Source organism: Oryzias latipes, chromosome 21 (assembly GCF_053564925.1).
Source record: "Oryzias latipes strain Hd-rR chromosome 21, Olatipes_Hd-rR_3.1".
NCBI classification, from domain to species: Eukaryota; Metazoa; Chordata; class Actinopteri; order Beloniformes; family Adrianichthyidae; genus Oryzias; species Oryzias latipes.
In genome coordinates this window covers 9395490-9413366 of record NC_136257.1, presented here as the reverse complement: position 1 = coordinate 9413366, position 17877 = coordinate 9395490, and the positions used below count along the sequence as shown (strand labels likewise).

General features: G+C 38.7%; 1 protein-coding gene across 1 annotated transcript; it reads right to left on the bottom strand.

The window, feature by feature from the left end:
* Positions 1-14757: 14757 nt before the first annotated feature.
* LOC101167831 (G-protein coupled receptor 183) lies at positions 14758-16539 on the bottom strand. The gene is made up of 4 exons (XM_004081561.5): positions 16501-16539; positions 16050-16404; positions 15132-15646; positions 14758-15054 (listed from the first exon to the last, which is right to left on the bottom strand). The coding sequence occupies exons 2-4, from the start codon at positions 16396-16398 to the stop codon at positions 14890-14892; spliced, it is 1029 nt and encodes a 342-aa protein (XP_004081609.2). The 5' UTR covers positions 16399-16404; positions 16501-16539; the 3' UTR covers positions 14758-14889.
* Positions 16540-17877: the final 1338 nt, after the last annotated feature.

Below are 17877 nucleotides of genomic sequence, written 5' to 3'. Positions count from 1 at the left end.
ATACAGAGTTGTCAAAATGTCTGGGGGTTTTTTGCGAGTTGCTAACAAGGTTGGGAGTGATGGATATTGTGAATACACAAACGCAACTAACGCTTCTAACATGGGTAACGTGTAGCGGGTTACTGTGAACACAGTCAACAAAGCTCTTTTGTCTTGCTTAATGTGTCTTATAACACAGATGACATGTAGCGGTGTCAGGCTCTGTTTTTTTTTACATGTTACTAACAAGGTTGGTAGTTTGTGTAGTCACAGTAATGTGGCAGTCTGTTATTTTACGCATTGCAAAGAACGTCAAGAGATACAGGTATTGTGAATACACTAACGTGGCTAACATGGCTAACGTGTTGCGTGTTACATACAAGTTCTAGAATTACTATGAACGCAAATAAGTCTGACCGACTGGCAGACTTATTTCTGTCTTTTGTCTCATTCAACACGCCTTCTATTTCGGTGCGCCTTATATATCGCAAAAGTGGACCAAAATGCACCATTCATTGACGGCGTGTTTTTGGCTCTGGTGCACCCCATGTTGTGGAAAATACGGCACATGAATATGACATTAAATGTTAAACATGTCCCAAAAAAAAGTATTTTTAGTCCCAAAGTCTAGAGTCTGGAAGCTGATGGTCACAATGGAACTGATGAGGGCAGAAAGAGGTGGAGAATGAGGTGGAGGAAGACAGCCTGGAATGTAAAGGCACAAACAATGGAGAAACTTTCAAAGAAAGGAAACTGGTATTGATTGACAGGAAAGCGCAGCTCAAATACCTTTTGGACCAAAGCAGTGCAGTACATAATGAATAAAAGCATGGGAATGAAAGTGAGCCCATTCCATGGTGAAGAAGGAAACAATCCTTGTTTGAAATTGTGACGCCATCCGTAGAAAATGACTTTCTTCCAGCTCCAACAAAATGAAGTAAATTCAGCTGCCATTTTTCACAATACAGACATACCGCCATGTTTGAGTCAGATGAGGTCAGTAAGCAGTGATTGGTCCAAGTTGGTCTTAGTCAAACGTTTCTATGGCAACCACTCTCACCCCATCAGAACTGAGCTTGTTAGAAGTCCACACCCCTATCCCTACCCTTACCACTTGAAAGGTGGCTCAAGAACATTTGTCAATAGAAAATTTTGAATGTTTAACATGACATACTTTTATTGAAGCACCTGATAGGTCAGTTTATAACTTTAATAAATTGCACTACAGAAAACAGAATACAGAATATGATGAAAAAAGAGGATTATCAAGAATATGTTAAGAAGAAGGTATCAGTGCAAGAATAGTTATTCTGACAAATATGACTGAGTAATATAGCTGTTTATTTCTCAATAGAAGTCTATGGGATTTTGGCCTCCTGGAACCAGTGGGTACTTCCTGTTTGGAATGCCAGGGGTGCACACAGTTTTCAGATTCAGTTAACGGAAACAACTGTTCTTGCTTTTGAAACGAAAAATAAATTAATACATTTAAAAAAAAATCTACATTTTAAAAGTGATTTGGATTGTTTTCTATAGTTTGGTTGGCATCAGTTAAGCTTTGCTGGTTCTTTGTGTTTTGCAGTTTCCCCCTGTCACAGTGACACTAGGTGAAAGTTGCTAACTATCCAGAGCCAACCTAATTTACCTGAATCATTCCCAGTGTGTGTGCAATAAGTATCTGGTCTTCAGTTCAGTTTTGTCAGGTCATCTGATGGTTTCGTTGCTCCCTTTCCTTTATGGTTTTGTCACGCTATAATTTTTACGTTTTTTTTAATCCTAATACAGGTCTGCTAGATGTTGTGTCTCGCACCACCTGGTCCTGATAGGGTCTTTTTTTCTTTTATTTCCAGAAAAAATAGGCAGCTGTGAAAGTTCTGTTAACTTGCACCATTTCACAGAGGACTCCTTCCTGAAAACAACCACAATACGTACCACATGGCAGCTGGTGAGATGTGACATGCTATTGGACAGTGAAAAGGATCAGATTAGAACAGGCGCATGACATGGGAGCCCATCATTAAGTCCTCAGAACACAGAAGTGTTTACTAAGGTGGAAGGGCAACTGGAAGAGCAGAAGTTTTACTGCCCCAGTTTCAGTTTACCACATTCACCCCTGTACAGCAAGAACAAAAGACAAACAAGAAAAAGTTTAAATTCCTAGCAAATGTGTCACACCCACAAAAGGTCAGCCAGTCTGCAAAAATCTCTGATCCCGGGGTGTGGGAGGAGTTTTTCAAAACTGCTTGTTGATAGAGGAAGTAAGATGTAATGCATTTACATGAAATTTTAAAGATAAAACATAGAGCATGATATCATCTATTTATCCTTTTAAAATAATGAAACTGTGTTTTATAGAAAACTACAAGGTAAACAGAAACACCTTGATTACGTTTAATTAATGCAATAAAAAGACATTTTGTCAGGTCAAATGTCTAATGTTTCACTGGATATGTTCGCCCTCTGCTAAAGTTAAAGGGAACTGGTCTCAGAGGTTTATGCAGTTCAGCCAGACATTTAAATATAACACGTTAAAATAAATGTCCAAAAATTGCTTTCTCTACATACTGGAAGATTTCATTCCTAGTTTATATCTTATTCACATGCACCCATATGGGGGTTGATCCTTACGATTGCTGCAGGTTTTTTGGTTCCCTGACCGTGGAGGGTCGCAGAGAGGAGCAGCTGCACCAGTGGTATTTTGATTATATAATTAAAATACCACTGGTGCAGCTGCTGATTGTAAAGTTTTCATCTAAAATCCCACAACCTAAATGTCTTAAAAAGATATATTTCATCCTGAAGCCTCTGTTTACAAAATCTCCTATATATGGGCGTGACCAATAGGTTCTGAGCTGAGTAACCCCGCCCTCTACCTTCCCTTTCTGTAAGCTGAATCTTGCATGAGTGACAAGCTAAGTTTATCTTTAGCAATAAACGGTAAAATGTGACAAATTTTTGGTCCCTAATCAACACTTTTTGAACAATGTGTAGACAACAAAACGAAAGTGTGTATGAGACTCTGCTGTTTAATAAAATTACATATGAAAAAGAACTTTGATAAGAAGCTGAAAAATGCTTTCAATTACATTATAATTTAGGTTGTATTACACCAGCAAGCAGCACTGGCTGTGGCCCAGAACTGATTTGATGCTAGGACATGTAGATTGTTGAATTACCTTGCACAGCAAATAGAAAAAAGTGACTATTCGCACGTAATTTTCCAAATACGTGTGGCCAGTGCTGAACCATTTTTCTTGGCCACACGGCCCCAGAGGAAGGGTTAAGGTTAGGGTTACGGGTTACTGTTAAGCTGCGTTAACTCCGAAAGTGATTTGCACGGCAGAAGCGTCCAATCTGATTGTCAGCGATTTTAAAAGGAAAAATACTCAGAAATGCAAAAATGAAATGATTACTTATTACTTCTGTTCTCTTTGATAAGAAAAATGCCACACGTACATGTCAACAACAAAAAAACGTGAAAATGGAACGTACCATTGTCGCGTGTGTAGTAATGGTATTGTGAAATATTTTTGAGGATAATGTAAATTGCAAGCACTTCTAACGGGTGGCTGATACTGATGCATGGCGCATTTATGCAGCAGTCTAGTCATTAGTAAGGTGTACACACTGAGGGATGGTGACCAAACCAGCTCGGGTCTCCTCAACTTTATGATATTTGTCTTATTTTCATATGGGAAATAATTAAAAAGGTCCCCTGATTTTATTCTTGTTTTTATTTTTACCCTCTCTGGTTGATGTGGGACAGCAAGCCTTCAAACTCGGTCAGAGAGAGAACACAAATGCGGAGAAGACAGTTGAGGCACCTAGGTGCCTGACAGCTAATGGGACTTTAACTTTGAGCTTAATTTTAAATACGCATTGCCATAACGTCTTCCTATTGGCGCAAAAGTCCATCGCTAAATAGGCACAGGGGAGGATGAAACACTTTCACATGAGCAGTTTTAGGCCATTTTAGTGCTTTGTTGTTGTTTTTTTTATGGCAGAGTTAAATAAAAATTGGGCATGGAAAATGTCCTACACATTTTTCAAATGTTTTTTGGGGGGAACCTCAAAGTGTTGGGGGCCCAGGCAACCTCCTACATTGCCTAATGGTAACTCCACCTAGTCACCGCTTGTTAATAGTTTTATCCAGTACTAACTACATCATAGCAAGTCACCAAAGAAGTATTAGATCTAAAGTTCAGAACATTGATTTTACAGTCATACCTGCCGTTCATATATCCTTGAACTCGCTCTGTCTTTCTGAATGCCTGCTCTAAAGTTCTTTGCATCACCACAAATGATGAGTTTAGGGAGTTTTCTTGTTTCCTGCAGCCTCTTACTGAAAAAGTCTCTCATCAAAACTTCAGCATACTGATGTGGGCAGTTTTTAGGCAACAAAATCTAAAATATGTCCTCATGCATCAACTTCTCCAATGTATTGGCCTCTTGTGATAAAAATGTAAATGTATCTGTGGATTTGTAGTTAATCATCAAGCTTATAACAGATAAAACATGTCACCTGTTTGGGTTTAAAAAAAAGTTCAAATTAAGTGTTTTCTATGATGCATGCATGCAGAGCTGGTTTGGTGCTATGTGGTTTTAACACCTTCAAATTACTGTTAGATTTTTGGGTGCTCTTTTTTACCAAAACATTCTGAGCTGCAGGAAGATGAGACGTGAGTGATGAAGCATTCATTTTTTTGTAATAGTTTACTGGTGCTGCACCTCTTTAGCTGAGCGAACAGAACAAGTAAGGGGGGCAGGTTGCATTTTAAAACTAGGGGGGCTGTGGTTTTCCTTTACTGACCAGAGTCTTCATCTGTTCAAAAACGGGTCCAGCACTGAGGGAGGGGAAGCAGTTTGACTTCCTCTTGGCCTGGACATGTGAGCCTGACTCACTGGACCTCAGACAGTCAGGTTGCACCCAATGATGACGGACAACAGGCGTGGTGTACGGCTTATTCTATTCAAAGAACACAATGGAGCTCCAACCCGGGGAAGAATCAAGCCTCTTCAGTCTTAAGAAGTTTCAGCCTTTTTTTTTCTTTGTACAAAGTGGTATTTAAACAGAACACTGCGACGTGGACATTTGTAAATATACTGTTGCAAACTGAAATTTGATCAGGATAAGGGAAGTTTGTTGAAAACAGTTGAAATGCAATTTCCTCTTGAGCACTATGTGGTGAAACAAAAAAAGAAAAAAACGGATTTTTGTCCTCCACTGTCAACCACTTGGAGCAAAAATATACTGCATGCTGTTGCAGCTTATCCTAAATGCACAGACAAACCAATCCCATCGCAAAATACTTAAATAAGTCATGGATGAATGCTGGGACTTTTGCTGTTATGAGAGTCTCACTCCTGCAAAGTACAAAGATACAACTTAACTTAACTTACAACTAACAAAGTTATTAGCTGTGACGTAGAAATGAGGTGTGGCTTCAATTCACACTTCTACCCACAGACACACACTTGTGTGTCACTTCACACAGATCTTCAACTTTTTTTTCCTGAATGCTATGCCAGAATAAAAGCAAGGACCCTAAACTTGAGTTGAACAGACATCACTGTAGCCTGATTCTTCAACATTTTCGGGTTTGAAGCCCAATTTCTTACAGTGTGCACGTCAAAATCAGAACAAAAATTCAGAGACTATCCTGAGGCAAAAGGTTCGGGTTAGGGTCTGATGGACGTTTTGAGATTTCTTCTTGTTGTTGCTAGGCATGTGGTTGAGATAAAATTGCAACATAACAGGAAACTTGTGCTGCAGGGCCTTTTGCTTCTGAAAAAAAATATTGAGAAACTCTATTGTGAAATCTTATTTTGCATTAGTTTATTGCTTGTTATTACAAAGATTTTCAAACACCAATAAATCCAACATATGATCTCGGATACATTTGACAGTAAAAATCTCTAATAAAATTGTAAATGTTTAAATCTGTCAGAGTTTCTGCACCAGCAGTTACCTGCTCTGTTAAAGTACAGGAAATGTACAGATGACTAACTTCTCACACCTGCACTGAAAAATATCCTGTTTTTCCCTATAATGCTAAAAAAACAAAAAACTTTTTAAGTGTTCATTTTCTAAAATTAAAGATTTATAGTGCTCTCATCTGGCAAGTGACAGGCATTGCAACTTCTGATTTCCTTTGAAACAGAAAAAAAAGTGAAGTGAAAAGTGCTATGGTGTAAATGTACCACAAGAGGGCAGCATCGTTCTTACTTTTGTACTGCAGGACACGTTCTTGTGACGAAATAAACACAGAAATGCAGAGTGGTTCATCAGTTCTGGGGAGTTTCCGCTGAATGTTCAGGGAGGAAACTTTTTTAAAAGGTTTTTCAAAAAGGCTGACTAATTCCGATATTCTGATGCATCCACTTGCAGACAAAAAGATCCATATCTGTCTTTGTTTTCCTTGTCTGAGCTGACATCTGACTCAAATCTGTATGGCTGGATAGCTCTAATGTTGCTCGCCATTTTTGTTGCACTGTTAATGTTAGGATAGGAGTGTGAGGGACTGTAAGCTAGCAGGACAGTGTGTTAACAAAGGGATGATGGGAAATGGAAGTAGGTTTACTCTGTGCAAACAGTCACTTTATGTAAATGTTCTGGTATTGTTTTGTATTGTACGGAGCCCGTGTCCTGACATTAAGATATAAAAATATATCTTGTTCCCACAGATTAATATCTTGTTCCCACAGGTTATTATGTCGTTCGCACGAAATACTATTCCGTTCCCACAAGATACTATTCCGTTCCCACAAGATACTATTGCGTTCCCTCAAAATACTATTCCGTTCCGTTGTGCTTTTTGAAATAAATAAATCTGTTCTCTAAACATCCTGCGTGTCTTCAATGCAATGTAATGAGACACACACAGACAGAAATGTGAAGGTATCTGCTGTAAATCTATGACGTAAATTAATAACAGGAAATGATCGGCTAGTCAGTTAGCATGTAGCCTAATAGCCTTCGAATGTAAAGATACTGACTGCTGAAGTTAATAAAAGACAAGTCCTGAATATTAATATTCCTATTCGATCCTAAACTACAATATCAGCTGTCTGACAACAGACCAGCCAGTTGCCCAAATGCCGGCATACATCAAAGAGCTCTGCGGAGGAGCTAGTAGTAGCCTAGCAGGAGCTATCGTTTGACAAAGCAGCCTAGTTATCATAAATCTTTTGATATTTTTCTTACATTCATTGAGACGGTAATAAAGTGATCATTTTTGTTTTTCATGTTCCTTTTTTGAACGAATATGGGTCACAGAGACACGGAAGTTACCGCTGAAAGCGGCTTTTGCCGGCGTACAGAGAGCATATCCGCGTGAATGACTTATGACGTGAATAATTATTACGTTCGAACGGATTAATTATTGCGTTCGAACGACATAATTATTGCGTTCGAACGACATAATTATTGCGTTCGAACGAGTTAATCATTTCGAGGGAACGGAATAGTATTTTGAGGGAACGCAATAGTATCTTGTGGGAACGGAATAGTATCTTGTGGGAACGGAATAGTATTTCGTGCGAACGACATAATAACCTGTGGGAACAAGATATTAATCTGTGGGAACAAGATATATTTTTATATCTTAATGTCAGGACACGGGCTCCGTAGTATTGTGTTCAATAAAAAAAAAAAAAATCTGTGCAAACAGTCACGCCCACAACTCAGGGGTGAATTTCTAATTAACTACTGCCGCTCTGCAGAAACATTGTTCTAAAAATGACACGAGTTTTTGAGTTTGGCTAAAAACGGCATGATCATAATGAAAAGACCTCTGGGAATACCTTTACAATAGATCAAAAGATGATCAGAGTGGGACTTCAATATTTTTCTTCCAACAGAATTGTTTTTAGTTTTTTTTTATGTCATGGATTTGCTTTCTAAAAGACCCAAAAGCAGGATGCAGACGAAGATAATGACCATGATAGTTTGCAAATGTAAAAAAAATCAAGCCCAAACCTTACTGTCTATTTTAAGTCAACCAGTGAGTACGAAATGTTGGAGTCCCTCAAAAGATCGCTACAGACAGGTTGCAGGAAAAAAAACATTTTCTTTTGACTCCCATGTTAGTTTTTCTGATTTACATCAAAATCAAATGTTTTTTCAAGTTTTTTTTTTCAACGATACTGATTTTATAGTTACTGTTCATGACAACTGTGGAGATGGGGGGGGGGGGGGGGGGCGGGTAATTAAATTGTTTTGATTTTATTAGAAATTCTGCTTCCTCCCACAACCCAAAGCCGTGCTTATACATTAATTGATGATTCCATGTTGTCCCTAAGTGTGAGTGAGTGTGATTTTGTGGCCCTGTAAGAGACTGGTGACCTGTAAGGGTGGTGTACCCCATCTTTGACCAGCAGTGACTGGGACAGGCTCCAGCAGCCATTTGACCCTGAAGGGGATTTAGCGGGATCAGAAAATGGATGCAAACACCTGGTTATGAGCAATCCAAGTCAATCCAGATAATTCAAGTGAGGCAAGGTTGTCAAAGCTGTCTAAAAGTAGTTCATATAAGTGACTAAAACATATAGAACAAGTTAGAAATAGAAGGAGCTGCATTTCCAGAAGAAAATGCAGGGTTGAATGCTGTACTGCTGAATGAAAGCTAAATTTGCTGAAGAAATGTCTGAACTGTACTGGAAAAACCTTGAAAAGTTAAATGATCAAAAGTCCTAGTAGGAATAAGCTGAAAAAGGTGAACATTGTAATAGTAGAATGTCTAAAATAGGTCAAAATTTGTAGAAGGAGTTAAGCATTAAAGCTGAAATTGTTGAAAAAATGGCTGAACTGTTGAAAATTTGAAGATGTTGCTAAAATGGCTAAAAGTGCTAGCATTGGAATCAGCATCATCAACCGACTCAAAAAAACACATTGTTTGATAGTATCATATTGGTAAAAGCTACATGTCTAAGTTGATAGAAAATCCACTTTTTTCAAAATGGCGGCTTTTCTATTAATTCTATCTCCATAGCAACCATTTTATGTTTGGGTCGCCTGGGGATGATGAACCAATCGACGTCAGTTTCAGACAAATCAGAAAAAGTAAACCTTTGGACGTCCCTAGCAACGAAATTTGTTTGCTAACCACGCCCACATTCCTTATATGTCCAGATCCAGTGAATTTCAATATGTTCAGTTCCAGCCATGGATGAAGTTAAATGCAATATTTGCTTCAGATTTGGTCAAAAAATGGCCACCAAACAGTAGGTTGTGTCGACATCCCATAATGATTTCCAAACCTATTTTATAGTCCAAAGCCTTGTGATCAATTTAACGTTTGAACGGTATCTCTAGCTAAAGGCATGTTGAAGTTACAATGGTTGAAAGAACCAAAGGTTTTCAAGGATTCTCAATGTATTTAAATGGAGCGAAAATCTTGGAAAATCCTGGAAAATCCTGGAATATCTTGAAAAGTTCAAAGATTTGAAGGACCAAAAGTAATAGCTGAAAGGAATAAGCTGAAGGAGTTGAACATTGAAATAGTAGAATTATTGAAATAGGTGAAAGTTTGAAGAAGTTTAAAATTGCCTCACATTTTGGCAAAAAATGGCCACCAAACTGTAGGTGGTGTTGCCATCCCATAATAATTTTGAGCCTTATATTGAAGTCCAAAACCTTGTGAACATTTCAATGTTTGAACGGTGTCTCTAGCCAAAAGAATGTTAAAGTTACAATTGTTTAAAGAAGCAAAGGTGTGGCCAATGAAGCAAAAATATTGGAAAATCCGGGAATAACCGGGACTATCTGGAAAAGTTCAAGGATTTGAAGGACAAAATGTCATAGCTGGAATAAGATGAAAGAGCTGAACATTTTAATAGTTGAATGGTTAAAATAGGTGAAAAATTGTAGAAGAAGTTTAACTGTGAACTTCTGCACGAAAAATTCTCCATGTATTTCAATGGAGAAAAAATCCTGGAAAATCCTGGAATATCTTAAAAAGTTCAAGGATTTGAAAAACCAAAAGTCATAGCAGTAATAAGCTGAAAGAGCTGAACAGTTTAATAGTTGAATGGTTAAAATAGGTTGAAAATTGTAGAAGGAGTTAAGTGCCGAAAAACGGCGGAAGATAGCGTAAGAGGAAAACAAAGGGTTGAATGCTTTACAGCATTCAACCAATAAATGGGTTTCTGTCATTATTGACTGGGAAACCTCGAGGGAACAATTGATAAAAATCTATTTTTTTGTCAGGCTGATAGGAAGTTGGTGAAGGTGTTGTTTTGATGAATGGCCTGCAGTCTTCCTCAAAAGGTTTCTCACTCATCATGAAGTTTCACCAATCCTCCTGACTACCATAGAATAAAAATCTGTCCAGAAAAGTATACTAAAAATTCCAATTCCCAGAGCTCCACCCCTTTACATTTGGTTTAATTGAAAACCCCCAAATGTTTTCTGTGGATATCAACAGGGGTTCAATCAGTATATGCAGTAAAAGGGGGACATTCAAGTTTAGAAATGTTTTCTACAGAGGACACTTCTGCATTGATGCTAGTCAGGAGGTTATAAGCTGTTCTTGATGGGCGTGGCCTCCTGGACAAACCAAGCCTTAGAAATCAAGAACCGCGGAAACAACACCATAAATGAGATGAAGGGTTCTGTCCACCATATCTCACTCAAGATGCTCTTTTCCAAGGACCACTACCAGGCAGATGGAGGTGTGGTCACTCAAATAGACCTGACAGGTTTGACCAATGGGCTATGGCTGTGACAAGCAGCTCATGGTAACATATCATGAAACATTTTGAGGAAGACTACAGACCAGCAGGTAAAACACCTCAAGGTGAGTTAAATCTTTATTTTTATAATTGTCTGACAAAAGGAAATATCCAATGATTGGACAGAAAAAAGTCCCTCTAATGAAAAGATTTGGAAGAAACTTCTGTTTTTGTGGGTTTTATGAGCTAATACCCCAATTTATGTACAAACAAACAAATATATACTTGAAATCATTTCAAAAGTGGGTCCTAAATATGCCACGAAAGACACATTGTTAAATGGCATTATAGAAATGAGCACACTTAATATTCAAATGTTTTGGAAAGGCTCTGTATCAAACATACACTCACAGGCCTCTTTATTAGGTACACCTGTTCAACTGCTTGTTGATACAAATTTCTAATCAGCCAATCACATGTCAGCAACTCCATGCATTTAGGCATGTAGACATGGTCAAGATGATCTGCTGCAGTTCAAACCGAGCATCGGGAGTTGGGTCATCTAGACCCACTAGACATTGCTCTGAACCTTTTTCTTTAATGATTTGTGATCTTCACTGGTGTCCATGGATTACATGAAATCTTTCCATCTTTATCCACCTTTGTCATGGTAGGGAGAACACGTCAATGTAAGGGTGGGGTCGTCTAAGATGGCACAAGGGTTAACAGAGGATGGTCAGAAAAGATGTCCATCATCCACCATCTCCATCCCTTTATGATCACAGTGTACCATCTTCTAATGGCTACTTCCAGCAGGATAAGGCTCATGTCATGAAGCTGTAATCATCTCAGACTGGTTTCTTGAACGTGACAATAAGGTCACTGGACTCAAATGGCCTCTACAGTCACCAGATCTCAACCCAACAGATAACCTTTGGGTGCTATGTTCATTGTCGTTACTTATAGATAAATTTTATAGATAAATCTGCAGCAACTTCCATTTCCCTGTTGCATTCCATTTTAATTATGTTAATTTTACATACAATTAACTACATTTTTAGCAGCAAAGTTTGATATTCAATGTAGTGTATCCTCTTCAGCCTCATGCTTCTGTTGAGAGTGCATTTAAAAAAAAAAGGGAATCTGTCCGTCCATCCATCCATCCGGAGCCACAGGCTTATGGCCTCCATACCATATTGATGCAGTAACTTCATTAGAGGGAGGCACAAGTGAGTATTGAATATGGAATATAAATATGGAACTGGGGGCCCCCCTCTGTCAGTCTGCCCCACGGCAGCTGTGGCTACAACAGTAGCTTACCATCACCAAGTATGAATGAGGTGTGAATGAATAATGGACACACTGTCAGCACTTTGAGTGTCTGGAAATTATCATTATTATTTTTATCTTCTTAACCCGCTATGTCCCTTTCGGGGTCACGGGGTTGCAGGAGACCTGTTGGGCTAAGGCAGAGTACACCCTGAGCAGGTCGCCAGTCTGTCTCAGGGCCACACAATCGCTCCCACACACAGCCGCACATGCACACCTGGGGACTCTTAGAAGAACCAATCAACCGATGAAACATGTGTTTGGACTGTGGGAGAAAGCTGGAGTACCTGGAGAAATCCCACACATGCACGGGGAGAACATGCAAACTCCACATAGAGAGGTCCCAGCCGGGATTCAAACCAGGGCCTTCTTGCTGTGGGGCAGGTTTTCTCATGTGTCTCATCTCTTTTGGATTCTCCATAATACCATAAACTGATTAAACTAAGAGGAAGCACTCAATCTATTGTCATAAATCACTACAATATCTATTTCAAGAGATCTAAAAAACATCCAAACTGGAGACAAAACATACAGAGATGATGTGCAGTGGCCAAAAGACAGCCTGCTGTTTTTCCCAGTATGTGAAAGCAAACCAAACCAGATAAAGGTGTTAACATGATTGATTGATTTTTTTCTTCTTTATTTACAACAAAGAAAAATAAGTCACATTTTAAAAACTATTTATTTCATAATTTTTGTACAACCATGTCATTCTGCTTTAACAAATCAGTGCTTTTGACGTTCCTTAAATGAAAAAGTTCAATAATTGGATAAAAAAAACAATACAAAAAAACACACAAGTACTAGTTGTATAAATAAAATATTAAGTAAAATAACAACATACCAAGATTTTTTTAAACAAACTAGTTTTTTCTTGTCTTGTGACATTCTGTACACAATATTTTGCAATATGATAGAGCTGCTTTTTTCTAAAGCTCAGGAAGTGTTAAAGGTTACATTTAAATGTGGGACTCGCTGTAAACAAAGAAAGTGCACCTGCCTACTTTTGTGAGAGGCACACTCACCGCAGCTTCACCGCAAGATGTGGAACCAAGCAGGAATGAGGTCTGTGAGGGGGAGCAGGATAGGTGGCTGAGGATGTGGTAACTTTCATTGAGGCACTCCTACGCACAAGTCAGATGCGGGTATGGCAGAAGAGTCATATGTCTTATTTTGGCACAGAAACCAGTCTTGCACTTTTTTTGGTGAGGATGTGAAATTTTAATGGAACAAGATTTGCACATTTGTTTGTGCACACCCGTGCTTTTATTCTCAAAATGATGTTAATCATAGCTGATAAATTAAAAGAAAATAAAAGATAAATTATCAATCCAACTGCAAACATTTCTTTCACGCTTACACAAACAAGCTATTGGCACACAAAAACAGGAATGTCACTACAACTATTAGGCTAAAGCATGGAAATTGTTTTGCATCCATAAGTACGCCTGATTTTCACTTTTCATTTGACGACGTCTTTTGAAATTTGATTGTGCAATTGAAAAACCCATTTTACAATTAAGTTTTCAAAATCGAATAAGAAAAAAAAAAAAAATTTAAATAAAATTTTTGAATCAAGGCTAAATCAATTGCACTTTTGAAATAGTCCGAAACTGTCAGAACGGATTCTCAGTTTGAATTTTAGGACAATAAAGAATGATGACCTGTAAAGGGGGAGCACTGCTTTGCAATTTCTTTTAGAGACCCACTCCAATAAAAATCGTGCTTTTAACATGTTCTGTGGTATTTTTGTCATGGTGGAGGACATATACAAAGACAATTCAGCTAAAATTGTATCTCTGAGTATTTCTATATTCAAATAATTGTGAAATGGGGGCAGAGGAAAACACAGTTAGAAAAAGATTGTAGTTGTGACAAACAAACTACAATCTGCAGTCTACAAGCTCCAAGCTCCGCTCCATTCTGATGTATCCACCTGTATACAACTAGATCTGATGGCATCTGGCTCAAAATGGCTGGATAGCTTCAATATTGCTCGCACATATCTGTTGCACTGATAACGTTAGGTTGAGGGTGTAAGGGACTATAAGCGTAAACAAAGGGATGATGGGATAACGGCAGAAGGAGATTTCCACACCAACAGTCCCGCCCACAACTCAGAGACTAATTTCTAATAAACTATTGCCGCTCTGCAGAAACTATGTTCTAGAAAACTACACAGGTTTTTTAAAATGTTAGCTTTCACAATAATAATTAAAAGACCACTAGCAAAGATTTTATTGTAGATTGAAAGATGATCGAAGTGAGACTTTGAAACAAAAACCCCAAGTCTCAAATGCAACAGATTATGAAAAAAGTGTAAATGATCACAATGTGTTTTCTGAATGGATGGCTGAATTACTTATTGAATCGACAGTTTCTGAATTCATTTTCTCTTAAATTATAGTGGAAAGAATTCATGACAATTTAAAATTGCGTTTATTTTTGCTTTGATTTAAAAGCTTAATAAATAAAAAGTGTAAGATTGAATTGTTTTGTTTTAGATTAAATTCTAAACTGTCAAATGTATTTTTAAATTGCATGATCAAACTGCAGATTCGACTGATTAATCCAAAATTGGATATCAGTTTGTTTACAGGTGAAATAAACGTTCATGCTTATTCTTCTACACATTTCAGTACAAGGAAAAAGACAAATTCTTATAAAAAAAAGTATCAACAAGTTTGAAAAAGTAAATGAATACGATTTAAACACTTTCACTTTTTTTGTGTGATTTGTAATGTAGAAAAAAAACAAATAGTGCATTTGTAAGTCAAGAGTTTCTGTTCAAATTTTTTCCTATCTGTTATTGTTCATGTTTAGCAAGAGTAAACTTGTTTCTGTGAGGTTACCAGTGAAACTAGGTCTCTGTGACATTTTTTTTTTTGCCCCCAGCAGTTGTGGTTTTTCTCAGGTGTTACTGTTGCTATTCTCAGCGATCATTTTGGAGGTGGTGACAGAATTGCAAACGTAGTCCTTGAAGAGACTCATCACTCGCCTTTTGTAGGTTTTTATGGCGAAGAAGTAGATGACTGGATCCAGGCAGCAGTTGATGTTCATTAAAGAAACGGTAATCTGCAAAGTGAGATAAGGTTACAAACAGGTCAATAGACGGAGAATCTTTGTGGGTCAGCTGAAAGTGTAGTTTGTACCTGTAAGGACATCTTGAAAGCTCTCAGTTCTTCACAGGTCGGCTCGTGGTGGAGCTTCCTGAGCATAAACTGTATTATGTTGACATGGTACGGGCTGAAGCAGAGGACAAAAGTGATGAGGATGAGGAGGATGATTTTATTGGCTCTGTGGTTTCTCTTCGTCCGCCCTGTGATGGAATTCTGCTTGGCTGCATCTCGAAGCAGGAGGTTGATCTTGGCGTAGCAGCCCAGGATGATGGTGAGCGGGCAGCAGAAGGAGACGGTGCAGGCAAGAATCAGGAGATGGGGAGTAAAACGGGAGCCCTCCAAGTTCAAGTACTCCATACAGGTTCGCTTGTCCTGCCGAATGTGCAGTGTGCTACGGAACAGCAGGGGAACGGTCTCCACGAATACTATAAGCCAGACCAGACAGCAAACCCGGCGGACGACTTTTGTGCTGCGCAGGCTCTGAAGCCTGTTTGGATGCACCATGGCTAGATATCGGTCTAAGCTGATGCAGGTCATGAAGCCGATTCCTGTTGAAGATGGAATAAAAGCATAGCAATGCAATGTCTTCAGAAAAATAAACAAGGTCAATATTCTTTGACCTACCATGACTCTTTGTTTCTATGCAATCAATGTGCATCATTTGACTCTCAACACAGAGAAAAGCTGCTTTTCGTATAGGCTTTGCACCAATATGCAACACACTACTAACATTAAGTGTTGCAACTGCACTCCGTTTCAGAATCTGCTGGAAATACGTTAATTGCATCAGCAGTTGAAGAGTTTGGTAGTCAAAAGAATGTTAACACTGGAGCTAAATAAACATAGTGTCTGCATTATTGACTTAAAAAATGCATGCTTTCTTAAGGAAACAAAAACTATAAATGGATCAATGCAAAAAAAGCTTGATATGAATAAAAATGACTTCTGTACCTGCATAAGTATTTGCAAAGAAGAGAAGTGTGGTCAGTCTGCAAACAAGGTCCCCGAAAGGCCAATCAAAGTGGCGGATGTAGTAGGTAATTCTTCCTGGCAGCGCCAGAGTGAACAGAGCATCAGATAGCGCAAGATTGACCAAATAGATGGATGTAGAGTTGAACTTCTGCTTCCTCTGGCAGATGACATAGAGAACCAAGCTGTTGCCGCACACACTGATGGTGAAAACCACAGAGTAGAAAATAGGGAAGAGGACCACTGCCGCTTTTTGGTAGACGAACACATCACAAGTGCTGTAGTTTGAGGACACTTCTGTGGACTCCATGCTGGTGTTTTTTGCAATCATCTCCACCTGTCATTTCAGTAAAACACCACATAAATAATACATCTTAACAAGCACAGATAACTGAAAACAGATAACTGAAATGAAGGTCATTCAAGTACTTACAGAGAGAGTTTCACAGAGTTACTGAGGTTGCTGGCTGTGCTTTGAAATTGAGCACAGGTGCTCGAAGCACCTTTTAAATCCTTGCATGAATTTCAAATCCCACCTCTTTTTTGTGTCATACTGCTTGTGCAACAGTGCATTTCACTTCTACATAAGAAGATATACGTATCTCACATTACCTGCACGAGGAAGAGCTGACTTGACAGAGAAGAACTCGGTCTGAAACTAATAGGTGATGCAGTTAATTCTGCCTGTCACTGTCAGTGATGTTAGATGGGGATAAACAGTGACTTTGCAGTCCACAAGCTTACATGCACAGTTAGATCCAATGAAATTTGGACAGAGATGAAGTCTTCGAATGAGTAGATTTTGGAATAAGCACTAAAGAAGAAAATTGGCAAGTCTCGCAAGCCTTCTGTTCTGACAACGGCACCTTCACCACTCTTTTTTTCTACTCAGAATGCACAGAACTGCATTCATGATCCCTCTTTGGTTTGTTGTGAGTGATCAAAAGTGCACCATGCAGGAAGAAATCCCCCACATCATCACCAGCATGAACCATCGATACAAGCAAGGCTGAAAGTAAGCCGGTACGGTCCGGTAAGAGATCTGGTGGAGGTATGCCATCCCGGCTGGAAGATCAGCTGTGTGGCGTTTCTTTACTGCTTTAATACTTATTTAAAGCGGCTGCAGGCTGATGCCGCTAAAACTGTGAACCAGGCAGCACTTTATCTCTTCATTTTAGCATCTCTGTGGTTTTTAGTGTCTTATCATTACTACAAAATGTGATCCACGTTCTTCTCTCCACGTACGTTCTCCGCTAATTCTGTTGCTTCCCTAAACAAGGGGCGGTCCGCATGTGAGCCAGTTTATTTGTAGCGCTTGATGGTTTTTGTGACTGCACTTGGGGACACTTTCAAAGTTTTCCCAATTTTTCGGACTGACTGACCTTCATTTCTTAAAGTAATGATGGCCACTCGTTTTTCTGTACTTAGTTGCTTTTTGTGGCCATTTTACAAATTCAAACAGTCTATTCAGTAGGACTATCAGCTGTGTATCCACCTGACTTCTGCACAACACAACTGATGGTCCCAACCCCATTTATAAGGCAAGAAATCACATATTAAACCTGACAGGGTACACCTGTGAAGTGAAAAACATTTCAGATGACTACCTCTGGAAGCTCATCAAGAGAATGCCAAGCGTGTGCAAAGCAGTAATCAAATCAAAAGGTGGATACTATGAAGAACCTACAATATGACATATTTTCAGTTGTTTCACTCTTTTTGTTATGTATATAATTCCACATGTGTTAATTGATAGTTTTGATGCCTTCAATGTGAATCGACAATTTTCATAGTCATTAAATTAAGAAAA